The following is a 13,403-nucleotide window of genomic DNA, read 5'->3' on the forward strand; positions in this document are numbered from 1 at the left end:
TATTTATGAATTGCATATTGGTGATATGTATCAAAAGTGTTGCTCCATCAAAAATATTTTTGATGTTTAGGTCTTTTTAAACAAACTTTTGCATAAAGTTAAAATGTATTAGAATTCTCTATGATAAGCAAAATTATATATAACAAAGCAATAGTTTATCATTGAAACTCCTCTGGTCTTAAGGTTTATAAACATATCTGGACACTGCATCTTTCTGTTCCCTTGTCGTATCTTCTTTTTTCTCACTTCTCAAGTCTCAAGTATTTTGTGTTTTCCCTGATACCTAGACTTTCTCGGTTTCTCTTCCTTTATTACGGGATATGTGACTATTAATTCGAATTGAAGTGCAAACGTACATCTATTACCATGTGTTCCACACACCTATAGCAAGTGGGGATTATTCTTGGGCCATATAGTGACATACCAAAATCACTTTCTTTACTTATACCTATCATTGCTACATTTAGTACTCTGTCTGTCCTTGCATTTCTTCTGTAAAATGTTCTAAAGAATAAAGATTACCTTTAATTGTCACATGTACATCAAAGCATTCAGTGAAATGTGTCATTTTCATCAGATCAAATCAGCAAGGGTTGTACTGGGCAGAACACAAGTGTGGCCATGCTTTTGGTGACAACAGCTCTCAAAACACAACTGTGTGTCTTTTGGAATGTGGAAGGAAACCGGAGCACCTGGAGGACACCCACGCAGTCATGAGGTTAATGTACAAAATGCTTACAGCGAGCTGTAGGAATCGAATCCTGATCTTGCACCTGGTGCTGTAAAGCATTACGCAAACTGCTACACTACCTTGCTGCCCCATTCCACGTAGACAACTGTTCCCAGTCTCTCTCATTATCAGAATCAGGCTTAATGCCACTGGCATATGTCATGAAATTTGTTGTTTTGCTCAGCAATACGTTACAATACATAATATATATAACTATAAATTACAATTAGTATATGTAAAAATAAACTAAATTAGTGCAAAAAGAGAGGGAAAGAAAATAGTGAAGTAGTGTTGAGAGATTCATTATCCTTTCAGAAATCTGATGGCATAGTGGGAAATGGCTGTTCCTGAAACATTGAGTGTGTGTCTTCAGACTCCTGTACCTTTCCCAGCCCCCACTTTGATGGTAGCAATGAGAAGAGGGCATGGTCTGGATGATAAGGGTCCTTAATGATGGATGCCGCCTTTTAGAGGTGTCACCTATTGAAGGTGTCCTGAGTGTTGGTGAGCCCAGTACCCATGATGGAGCTGACTGAGCTTACAATTTTCTGCAAGTTCTTATGATCCTGTGTGGTGGCTCATCCAGACTAGACAGGGATGCAATTAGTTAGAATGCTCTCCATGGTACATCTGCAGAAATTTGTGAATGTCTTTAGTGATATACCAACTTTCCTTGTAGTTTGGCAGTTCACCTTAACAATATAGTGAGTATTTAATGAATATGCTAAAATTTTAAAATAAGCGGAGAATTTAAGAAATCAAATGTTATTAAGTCACAAAGTCATATTACACAACAGTCATGTTCTTTGATTCACTAAGTCTGCAATGACCAACAAGCCATTATTTACATTAATCCTATGTCATTCTGACCATGTTCTTATCAACTCCCTCCCAGATTCCACCATTCATATGTTACCGATTAGGTGGACTTCTATGGTATGTGACAGGAGGCCAGAGGACTGTCTACTGCATGGAGGAGCTATCTCCTCAGTTCTGTGATGTTCTCTTAGGTGACCACAAATCAAAGGATTCTCATCATAACTAACTTTCATATGAACTACAGACTTATTAGCCCTTAGTAAGTCAATCTTCCGATCAGGCCTTGTGTCTGTGGTCGCCTGTCCTCATCAATGCCATGGCATGAGTTAGGCATTTTTCCTATTTGGTATCTCGGGATGTTCCGGAGTCTGGAGTTCAAATCCGAAGGCATACTGCTAGGAGTCTGTGTACATCCTCCCCGTGTAATGCATGGGTTTTCCCCAGGTGCTCGGGTTTCCCTCACAGTCCAAGTTTGTATGGGTTAGGTTAATTGGACATGGTGAATTGTCCTGTAATTAGGTCAGGGTTAATCAGGTTTGTCCGGAGTTGCACAGCTTGGCTCAAAGGGCTGGAAGGGCCTACTCTGTGCTATATAACTAAATAAAATAAAATAATGTGTAGATTTCACTGATGAACTTAAAGTAGTTTCCTCTTAAACTGATTTGACCATTTTGAAAAGATTATTACCACTTTGTTTATTTAACTTTAGATGGAAAACACACAAATGGCATCACTGTAGTTTGGCTCCAGATTATGTCAGACAGAGAACGATTGGAGCAACAGAGGCGTGTGGTTCTGGTTTGCAGTCCAGGGGTAAGTTTCTGTTGTAAATGTTGTGCCACTGGCACATACACGAGACCCCGAAGTTCATACTAATTGTCCAATCGGAAGATGTTGGAGACCCAGCATCCTATTAATTCATAATTGGTAATTGGTTTATTATTATCATATGCATGATGGTGCAGTGCAAAACTTTCAAAGTTTAAACAGAACTTATTATCAAAGTACATACATGTCACCATGTACAACTCTGAGATTCATTTTCTTGCTGGCATTCACAGTAAATGCCAAGAAGCACAATATAATCAATGAAAGACCGCACACAACAAGATGGACAATCAATATGCAAAAGAAAATAAACTGTGTAAATACAAAAAATAATAAATAAGCAATGAGATAAAGAGTCCTTGAACGTGAATCCATAGGTTGGGGGAACTGTTCAGTGTTGGGGTGAGTGAAATTGAGCGGTTATCCTTTCTGGCTCAAGAATCTTGTAGGTGAGAGGTGATACCTGTTTCTGAAACGTGTGGCATGGGTCTTGAGTCTTCTGTATCCATCTCCTTCCTGATGACAGCAGTGCGAAAAGAGCTTGATGGAACCAGAGTGATAGAGCTGAGGATGAGCCAGCAAGATTACAACTACAAACATTTGTAGGTGATGGATGTAACATGAATGTAAGGAAGGATAAGCCAGTGACTGGGTACAAATGCAGACAGAGCAAAGAGTTAAATTGTACAACCGAAGCAAAATTCAAAAGGCCGAAGAATGCAGGACTGAAGGTGCTGTATTTAAATGTGCGTAGCATACGGAATAAGGTGGACAAACTTGTGGCACAACTAAATATTGGTCAATTATGACATTGTGGGCATCACTGAGTCGTGGCTGAAAGAAGGCCATAGCTGGGAGCATAAAATCGAAGGATATACTTTGTATTGAAAGGGCAGGTAGGAAGGCATAGGTGGTGGTGTGACTCTGTTGGTACAAGATGGAATTACAAATATAGAAAGAGGTGACATAGGATCAGAATGTTGAAGCTTTGTGGGTGGAGTTAGAAATTGAAAAGGTAAGAAACTATTATGAGAATCATATATAGGCCTCCAAATAGTAGTTAATATATGGGGTAGAGATTGCAAAGGAAGCTGGAAAAGGCATGTAGTAAGGGTAGTGACATAATTCTAATGGGGACTTCAATATGCAAGGGGATATGGAAAAACAGATTGGTGTTGGATCGCAAGAGAGGGAATTTGTTGAATGCCTATGAGATGGCTTCTTAAAGTAACTTATGCTTGAGCCTACTCAAGGAAAGGCTATCTTAGACTGGGTGTTGTGTAATAACCCAGGTCATATTAGGGAGCTTAATGTAAAGGAACCCTTAGGAGGCAGTGATCATAATATGATTGAATTCATACTGCAATTTGAGAAGGAGAAACATAAATCACATATATCAGCATTGCAGTTGAATAAAGGGAATTACAGAGGCATGAGAGAGGAGCTTGCCCAGATGGATTGGAGGATTGAAATTCTAGTTTGGTAGGAATGATGGCAGTGCAGAAACAGCTGAAGTTTCCGGGAATAGTTCACAAGGCACAGAATAGATATGTCCCACAGAGGAAGAAGTTCTCAAGTGGCAGGGGTAGGCAACTGAGGCTGACAAAGGAAGTTAAGGACTGCATAAAAGCCAAGGAAAGGGCATACAAGGTAGCAAAAGTGAGTGGGAAGTTGGATGATTGGAAAGTTTTTAAAATCTAACAAAAGGCAACTAATGCTATAAGAAGGGAAAAGATGAACTATGAGGGCAAACCAGCCAATAATATAAAGCAGGATACCAAAAGTTTTTTCAGTTATATAAAGAGTAAAAGGGAGATGAGTGTTGATTTTGGACCACTGGAAAATGATGCTGGTGAGGTAGGAATGAGCAACAAAAAAAATAGGAGATTAACTTAATGGGTATTTTACAGCTGTCTTCACTGTGGAAGACACTAGCAGGTCTGTGAGTGTGAGGGGTTAGGGTAAGTGCCATTGCTATTACAAAGGAAAAACTACTAGGCAAACTCAGAAGTCTTAAGGTGGGATAAGTCACCTGGGCCAGATGAATATATCCCAGAGTCCTGAGAGAGGTTGCTGAAGGGATAACAGATGCATTAGTCATGATCTTTCAAGAATCACTTGATTCTGGCATGATCAAGGAGGACTGGAAGATTGCAAATGTCACTCCACTCTTTAAGAAGGGAGGAAGGCAAAAGAAAGGAAATTGTAGGTTAGTTGGCCTGAGCTCAGTGGTTGAGAAAGTGTTGGAGTCTATTATCGAGTACAGGTTCCAAAGTACTTGGAGACTATTGATAAAATAAGTCAAAGTCGGCATGGTTCTGTAAAGGGAAATCTTGCTGGACAGATTTGTTAGAGGTCTTCAAAGAAGTAACAAGCTGGGTGGACAAAGGAGAGACAGTGGATGTCACTTACTTGGATTTTCAGAAGGTGTTTGAAAAGGTGCCATACATGAGGCTGCTTAACAAGATAAAACCCTATGGTGTTACATGAAAGATACTGGCATGGATAGCGGATTGGCTAACAGGTAGGAGTGGGAATAAAAAGGGCCTTTTCTGGTTGGCTACTGGTGACCAATGGTGTTCCTCAGGGGTCAGTATTGGGACTGCTGCTTTTCCCATTGTTTGTCAATGATTTGGATAATGAAATTGATGGCTTTGTGGCAAAGTTTGCAGATGATACAAAGATAGGTGGAGCAGTAGGTAGTGCTGAGGAAGCAATGTGATTGCAGTAAGACTGACAAATTGAAAGAATGGGCAAAATAGTGGCAAACGGAATACAGTGTTGGGAAATGTATGATAATGCATTTTGGTAAAAGGAACAATAGTGTGAACTATTATCTATATAGGGAGATGTTTCAGACATCAGAGGTGCAAAGGGACTTAGAAGACTCGTGAAGTACTCACAGAAGGTTAATTTACAGGTTGAGTCTGGTAAAGTAGGCAAATGCAATGTTGGCATTTATTTCAAGGGGAACTGAATATAAAAACAATGAGATAAAACTGAGCTTTCTTAAGACACTCATCAGGCCGCACTTAGAGTATTGTCAACAGTTTTGGGTCCCATATCTCAGAAAGGATGTGCTGTCATTGGAGAGAGTCCAGAGGAGGTTCACGAAGATGGTTCCTGGAATGAAGGAGTTAACATATGATGAGCGTTTGGCAGCTTTAGGCCTGTACTCACTGGAATTTAGAAGAATACAGGGGGATCTCATTGAAACCTACAGAATGTTGAAAGGGCTAGATAGGATGGATGTGGAAAGAATGTTTCTTATGATAGGGGTATCCAGAACTAGAGGGCACAGCCTCACAATTGAGGGGTGACCCTTTAGAACAAAGGTCACGAGGAATTCTTTTTAGCCAGAGAGTAGTGAATCCGTGAAATGCTCTGCCAGACTGTGGTAGAGGCCAAGTCTGTTCATATAGTTAAGGCAGAAGTTGATAGTTTCCTGATCAGTCAGGGCATCAAAGGATATGCTGAGAAGGCAGGTGTATGAGGTTGAGTGGGATCCTGGATCAGTCACGATGGAATGGCGGAGCAGACTCAATGGGCTGAATGGCCTAATTCTGCCAGACTGGTGATAGTGGAGGTGGGCTCTTTAACTGTAACAGGCTGTGCTGTATTCATTACTGTTTGTACGGCTTTCCATTCAAGAGTGTTGTGTCACTGAGCCACGATGCAACCAGTAATACCCTCTCCACTGCATGTCTATAGATGTTCTCCAAAGATTTAGATGACATGCTGAACCTATGCAAACTTCTAAAAAAGTAGAGGCACTGGCATGTTTTCATTGTTACTGACACCTAAGGGAAATGATAACACAGAGGAACTTAAAGATGCTGGGTCTCTCCACCTCTGATCTCCCGAAGAGGATTAGCTCATGGACCTCTGGTTTCTGCCTATAGTCAAGGAGGCGTCTAAGGATTGGAGGATGCATGATGTTTTCCATTGTTTGAGAGTACTCTAACAATAAGCCAGAAAATTATAGACTGGTGAGCCTGACATCACTAGTTATTGGAAGGTATTCTAAGGGACCAGATATATCAGTAGTTGGATAGACAGGGACTGATTGGGGGATAGCCAACATGGATCTTTGCTTGGTAACTTGTGTCTAAGTTACAAGAAATGTTGATGAAAGCAAGGCTGTAGATGTTGTCCTTGACAAGGTCCCACATGCAAAATTGGTCAAGAAGGTTTAGTCACTTGGCATTCAAGATGAGGTAGTAAATTGGATTAGTCATTGGCTTTGCAGAAGAAGCCAGAGAGTGCTTATAGATGGTTGCCTCTCTGACTAGTGGTGTGCTGCAGGGATCCATGCTGGTCCATTGTGGTTTCTCATCTATATTAATGATCTGGATGATAAGGTGGTTAACTGAATCAGCAAATTTACAGATGACACCAAGATTGAGGGTGTAGTGAACAGCACAGAAGACTATCAAAGCTTGCAGCAGCTTCTGGACCAGCTGGAAAATAGACTGAGAAATTGCAGGTGGAATTTAATACAGACAAATGTGAGGTGTTGCACTTTGGGATGACAAACCAGAGTTAGTCTTAGCCCGTGAGCTGTAGGGTACTGAGGGTTGTGGTAGAACAGAGGGATCTGGGAATACTGTACGGGTCCATGATTCCTTGAAAGTGGCATCATAGGTAGGAAGGGTCATAAAAAAAGCTTTTGGCACATTGGCCTTGATAAATCAATGTATTGAGTACTGGAGTTGGTCACCTACCTACAGGAAAGATGTAACTAAGATTGAAAGAGTGCAGTGAAAGTTTACAAGGGTGTTGCTGAGACTTGAGGACCCGAGTTATCAAGAAAATTTGAAAATGCTAAGACTTCATTCCCTAGAATTTAGAAGATTGAGATGAGATTTGGTAGAGATATACAAAATTATGAGTGGTATAGATGGGGTAAATGGATGTAGGCTTCTTCTACTGAAGTTAAGTGAAACTACAACAATGTCTCATTGGTTACTATGAGTTATTTGAGCTGTCTTTTAATTAAATGAGTTGAATTAATTACTTTTATTGTTTTAAATTTTATATTTTTGTTTTGGTTGTTTTAATTAAATGACATTTTAAATGTTTTTGAATGCCAAGGGTACTCATTAACATTCTAAGTCCTTGTAGTAAAACAAGGAAGAATAATACTTTTATAGGAATCCAAAATGCATTAATTGGAACTAGATGTAATTGTGAATTGAAATGATTGTAATACCTGATTGTCTGTTGATTATAATGCAGCCAACATACTAACTCCACACACCCAGCTCATTTCAATGGTTCCAGACTGCACTCCGATCCAGAGCAAAGGTAACTGCACTATGTGAAGTTACAAAAGTAAAATATGACGGCAAGTTCAACAGAGAAGCAAAAACTGCTGGAAATAGTCCTCGTGACAAGCAGACAGTGGAATTTGCCTTCATGCATACCTACATAAGCATGTTGGTTCACATTAGGGTCATATGTAAAATACTGCAAGTCCGGGGCTCCACTGCCTCAGCTGAAGTGAGGACTAGGCCCATGTCATGGGGTTGCCTATTGCAGCCAACCAAGAGAGGAGATGCAAAGACAGTATTGGAGAGCCTCTGTAGAGTGTGCTGGAATTCATGCTTGGGTTGGGGGCTACCATCTGGTGTTTGCTCGGTGATTCCGTTGTTCATTTGGTTGAAGAACAAGCTACACCAGGACAACTTACCAACAATCCTACAGTCATGCCAATCAAGCACTTGGGCTATATTATTTTTTTGTGACTCCATGTTTTTCTGAAAACGTAACCATATATGCTATGTGCTGTAGGTAATGTTTTTTGTTCCTTGGACCTGGAGGAACACTGTTTCATTTGGCTACTTTTATGTATGGTTGAATGATAATTAAATCTGAACACTGGTGACTTCAATATTTTACAAAGCCCAAGGATGTAGGTGTACAGTGAGAAAAGTTCACAGAGGTCTTTAGAATGGGTTGAAGATCCGTGTGGCTCATAACAAGACCAATATTTGGAGTAGACATTAGTGAAAATAATATCTAGATGGATTGGTAAAGAGGATAGGCCAGGAAAATGGCAGAGTGTTCAAGCTGAGGAGTTAATGTTGTGGGTTAGTTAGCAATGGCAAAGTTGATGGTCTGAGAAGTTTGGATATGTTGCTATTGGACAATGATATAGTGATGAACTGGAGTACTAAGGCAATTGAGTGATAGAACTGGATGGGGATCAGGTTAAGACATTTATTGAAAGAGGCATCTTTGACTCGGGTTCCCAGTACCAGTTACTTGCACGAACAGGGTACCCTTTAAATAATACAGAAGTGGGCCTCACATCTATTGTGACTGTTTTAGCAAGATGATTTATTTATTCCTTAGCGACAAGAGAGATACCAGAGGATTGGAGGATAGTCAATGATCCGCTGTTTAAGAAAGACTAAACATAAACCAGGGAATTATAGGCTGGTAAGTCTGACATTAGTTATGGAAAAGTTAAAGGAAGATATTCTAAGGGACCATATATATTAATATTTGGATATATGTGGACTGTTTAAGGATAGTCATTTTGGCTTTGTTCCTGGTAGGTCATGTCTAACTAATCTTATAGAGTTTTTCGAGGAAAAAGGATCTGGTGCTTTCCTGGAGTATATGACAAATAAATAGTTCTTGGGCTTCCAGCTGGGTACAGGTATCAATTTTAAACGACGTTTCGATGACGAACTCTGCCATCTTCATCAGGGATGTTGCCTGGGAATGTCTAGTCTGGTGGTATTATTACCACTGTAGTCTATCCTCCTGATTGGTTAGTCTTCATCCAATCAGGTTTCCGCTGTCCCACCTTGTTTACAATCGAATTCCAGTTCTTACTTAGAGTGGGACATCAGTCTTTGTTAAAGTTCTTCTGCTCCAGTTTTATTTCAATGGCTCCCTTAGCCAGGTGGTCCCAAAAGCCATTGGTGTGGCACAGTAGTTTTATGCCAATGAAGTCAGTAGCAAGGAACCCGTTGCTACCACCTGTCTTCCCTGTATTTCCACAGGTTCTGGAAGGATCGCAACAATCCTGAAGAAATACAGGATTAGTACCACCCACAAGCCCGTAACGAAACTCAAAGCACAGCTTATGTGGGTCAAAGATGACCTGGAACTCAGGACAGCTGGTGCTTACAGGATTCCCTGTGAATGCAAAGCAGTGTATATTGGCCAGATGGGATGCACGGTGGAAACCCACATCAAGGAGCACAGGAGGTGTATCCATTTGAGTTACCCAGAGAAATTGGCAGTAGCAGAACATTACATTCACAACGGCTATAGGATTGACTTTGTGGCACAAAATCATTGTGCCACGCCAATGGCTGTTGGGACTGCCTGGGAAGGAAACCATTGAAATAAAACTAGAGGAAAAGAATCTTAACAAAGATGGCGGTCTCGATCTAAGTAAGAACTGGAATTCAATTATAAACAAAGTGGGACTCAGAAACCTGATTGGATTAGGACTAACCAATCAGGAGGGAAGGATGACAGGAAATTATACCACTAGACTAGCCATGCCCAGGCATAATCCCTGATGAAGATGATGAAGTTTCTCTTTGAAATGTTGGTTAAAATCGATCCCTCTACCCAGCTGGAAATCTGAGTAGAGTTTGTTTTTTGAGTAAGTTGCCAGAAAAGTGGCTGAAGGAAAGGCTCCACACAGACTTTAACAAGGCATCTGACAAAGTCTCGTATGGGAGGTTCAGTCAGTCAACATTCAGGATAAGGTTGCAAATTGGATTAGACATTGGCTTTGTGGAAAAAGCCAGAGTGTGGTAGCAGATGGTTGCCTCTCTGACTGGAGGCCTGTGACTGGTGGTATGCTGTAGGGAATGATCAGTGCTGGATCAGTTCTTGTTTTTCTCCTATAGCAATAATCTGGATAATAATATGGTTCATTGGATAAGAAAATTTCTGGAAGACATCAAGATTAGCAGTGTAATGGACAGTGAGGAAGGCTATTATGGCTTGCACAGGCTGAAAATGGCAGATGGAATGTAATGCAGACAAGTGTGAGGTTTTGCATTTCGATTGGATCAGCCAGGATAGGTCTTACACAGTGAATGGTGAGGCACTGTGTTAGAACAAAGGGACACGGGAAAACAGGTAATTGAAAATGGCATCACAGGTAGATATGGTCGTAAAGAAAGCTTTTGGCACAGTGACCTTCATAAATCAATATACTGAGTACAGGAGACTGGATGTCATGCTAAAGTTGTACAAGACATTGGTGGGGCCTAATTTGGTGTATCGTGTGCAGGTTTGGTCACCTACCTACAGGAAAGATGGAAGTAAGGTTGAAAGAGTACAGAGAAAATTTAGAAGGATGTTGCCAGGTCTGGAGGACCTGAGTTATAAGGCATGAATAGGTGAGGACTTTAGTAAGACTGAAGGGAGATTTGATAGAGAGATACAAATTTATGAGGGGTAAGGATAGGGTAAATACAAACAGGCTTTTTTCACTGTGATTGGGTGGGACTACAACCAGAGTTCATGGGTTAAGGGTGAAAGGTTTACAGGCAACATGAGGGGAAACTTGTTCACTCAGAGGGTTGTGAGAGTGTGAAATGAGCTGCCAGCACAAGTGGTGCACGTGAGCTCGATGTCAATGTTTAAGTGAAGTTTGGATGGGCACATGGATAGTAGGGGTATGGAGGGCTATGGCCCCAGTGCAGGTTATTGGGAGTAGGCAGTTTAAATGCTTTTGGCATGGACTAGATTGGCAGGAGGGCCTGGTTCTGTGCTGTACTTCTCTATGATTCTATTTACATGTGATATCCCTGAAAGTAAGGGTAGCAGCCAGCGCGAAATCGGAGGCGTCTCTCTCTTGCTTGGAAGGGAATGGTCTCATCCACCGCATGCATTGCTGCTTTGGCAATGTCCCCTTTAATGCGGCTGAAGGCCGTGCGGGCCTTGGCTGAGAGAGGAAATGTGGTGGACTTGACCAGGGGGCAGGCCTTGTCTGTGTAATGAGGGACCCATTGGGCGTAATAGGAAAAGAAGCCCAGGTATCGTCTGAGGGCTCTGAGGGTGGTGGGAAGAGGGAGTTCTAACAGGGGGCGCATACAGTTGGGATCAGGGCCAATGACCCTGTTCTCCATGACATACCCAAGGATAGCGAGTTGGGTGGTTCCGAACACACACTTGTCCCTGTTGTAGGTAAGGTTCAGAGCTTTGGCCACTTGGAAAAATCGTTGGAGGTCGGTGTTGTGATCTGGCCAGTCGTGACCGCAGATGGTGATGTTATCCAGATATGGAAATGTGGCCTTCAGTTGGCACTGGTCCACCATCCGGTCCATTTCCCTTTGGAAGACAGAGACACCATTTGTGACACCGAAGGGGACGCGCAGGAAGTGATAGAGCCTGCCGCCCACCTTGAAGGCGGTGTAGGGGCGGTCCTCCGGGCAGATGGGGAGCTGGTGGTAAGCGGATTTCAGATCTATGGTCAAGTACACCTTGTACTGAGCTATCTGGTTGACCATATCTGCGATGCGGGGTAGGGGGTATGCGTCAAGCTGAGTGAACCTATTGATGTCTGGCTGTAGTCCACGACCATCCTATTTTTCTGCCTGGTCCGAACAACAACCACCTGAGCCCTCCAAGGACTTGTGCTTGGCTCAATGATCCCCTCCCTGAGCAGCCGCTGTACCTCCAAATGAATGAAGGCCCTGTCCCCTGCACTATACCTCCTGCTTTTAGTTGCCACAGGTTTACAGTCGGGGGTCAGGTTGGTGAACAGCGGTGGGGTAGGAATCTTGAGGGTGGAGAGGCTTCATGTGGTGTCAGCGCAGCTGTTGGCATGGTGCTGGGTGGGATGTGTGGGTCGGTGTGTGTGTGTGGTCAGTAGCGGGGTATATGATGAAGTCCCACAAAACTGAGGATTCCTGTCAGTGAGTGGTGGGAGGGGCACATCATATGCCATAGTCACACTTTTTAGGTGGCTCTGGAAGTCCAGCCCCAATAGCACAGGTGCGCACAGTTGAGGCATGAACAGTCACGCAAAGTCCCGATATTCTGTGCCCTGCACCACCAATGTCGCTGCACAACCCCCCCACCCCCGGATGTCTGTGGAATGCGACCCAGAAGCCATGGTGACCCTCTGGCTTACCGGCCGTGTCACGAGTCCACAGCGTTGCACCGTGTCCAGGTCAATAAAACTCTCAGTGCTGCCCGTGTCAAACAGGCAGCTGGTCCTGTGCCCCTCCACCAGGATGTCCATCATTGACCTTGCAAGCTGGTGTGGGGCGCTTTGGTCGAGGGTTACGGAGGCCAGAGTTGAATCGCTGTCTTGGTGCCCGGTAAGCACCCGTGGGTTGGAGGCGGGGCGAAGTGGCGGCGACCAAGATGGCGACCCCCATGCCTCGCACGCGGCGCTGCTCGACCCCGCTCGTGGTTTAGACTTACAGACCTTGGCGAAATGGCCCTTCTTTCCGCAGCTGGAGCAGGTCGCTTCTCCGGCTGGGCAGCGTTTTTGGGGGTGCTTTTCGAGTCCGCAGAAGTAACACTGTGCGGACTTGCGACTGGCAGCAGCCGTGGTCGATTGGCCGGGTTGCGGGGTCTGCAGCATCCATGGGACCGGAGAGAGCTCGCACGGCTGGACAGCGTCAGCATTGTGCAGAGCAGCCTCCAGCGTGTCGGCCAGCTCGATCGCCGAGCGTAAGGTAAGATCGGCGTTTTCCAGCAGCTGCTGGCGCATGTACACTGACCTGATCCCCGTAACGAAGGCGTCTCGTACCAGGAGCTCCGCATGCTGTTCCGCCGTCAGTCCCCTGCAGTCACAGGCCCGCACGAGTGTCTGTAGGGCCCGGACAAACTCAGCGCTCGACTCTCCGGCCCGCTGGCACCGCGTCGCTAAGCAATGTCTTGCGTAGACGGTGTTCACCGGCCACAGGTACTGTCTTCTGAGGGCGTCCAGTGCCCCTTGGTGGGTCGGCAGTTTCCTGATAAGGGAGTATACCTTCGGATTGACCTTGGAGAGGAGGATTTTGTGCATGATAGCAGGCTCAGTCATGAGAAT

The 13,403-nt window shown here is 43.6% G+C and overlaps 1 protein-coding gene across 3 annotated transcripts in view; it reads left to right on the plus strand.

Annotated features, from left to right (window-relative positions):
* Positions 1–13,403, plus strand: part of thsd7ba (thrombospondin, type I, domain containing 7Ba) — a 976,604-nt gene that overhangs the window by 604,224 nt on the left and 358,977 nt on the right. For all 3 annotated transcript variants that reach the window (XM_073025771.1, XM_073025781.1, XM_073025776.1), the window contains exon 12: positions 2,259–2,362. In XM_073025771.1, the coding sequence (XP_072881872.1) occupies positions 2,259–2,362 (104 nt within the window). The remainder of the gene's footprint in view (positions 1–2,258; positions 2,363–13,403) is intronic.

This window comes from Hemitrygon akajei, chromosome 2 (assembly GCF_048418815.1).
Source record: "Hemitrygon akajei chromosome 2, sHemAka1.3, whole genome shotgun sequence".
NCBI classification, from domain to species: Eukaryota; Metazoa; Chordata; class Chondrichthyes; order Myliobatiformes; family Dasyatidae; genus Hemitrygon; species Hemitrygon akajei.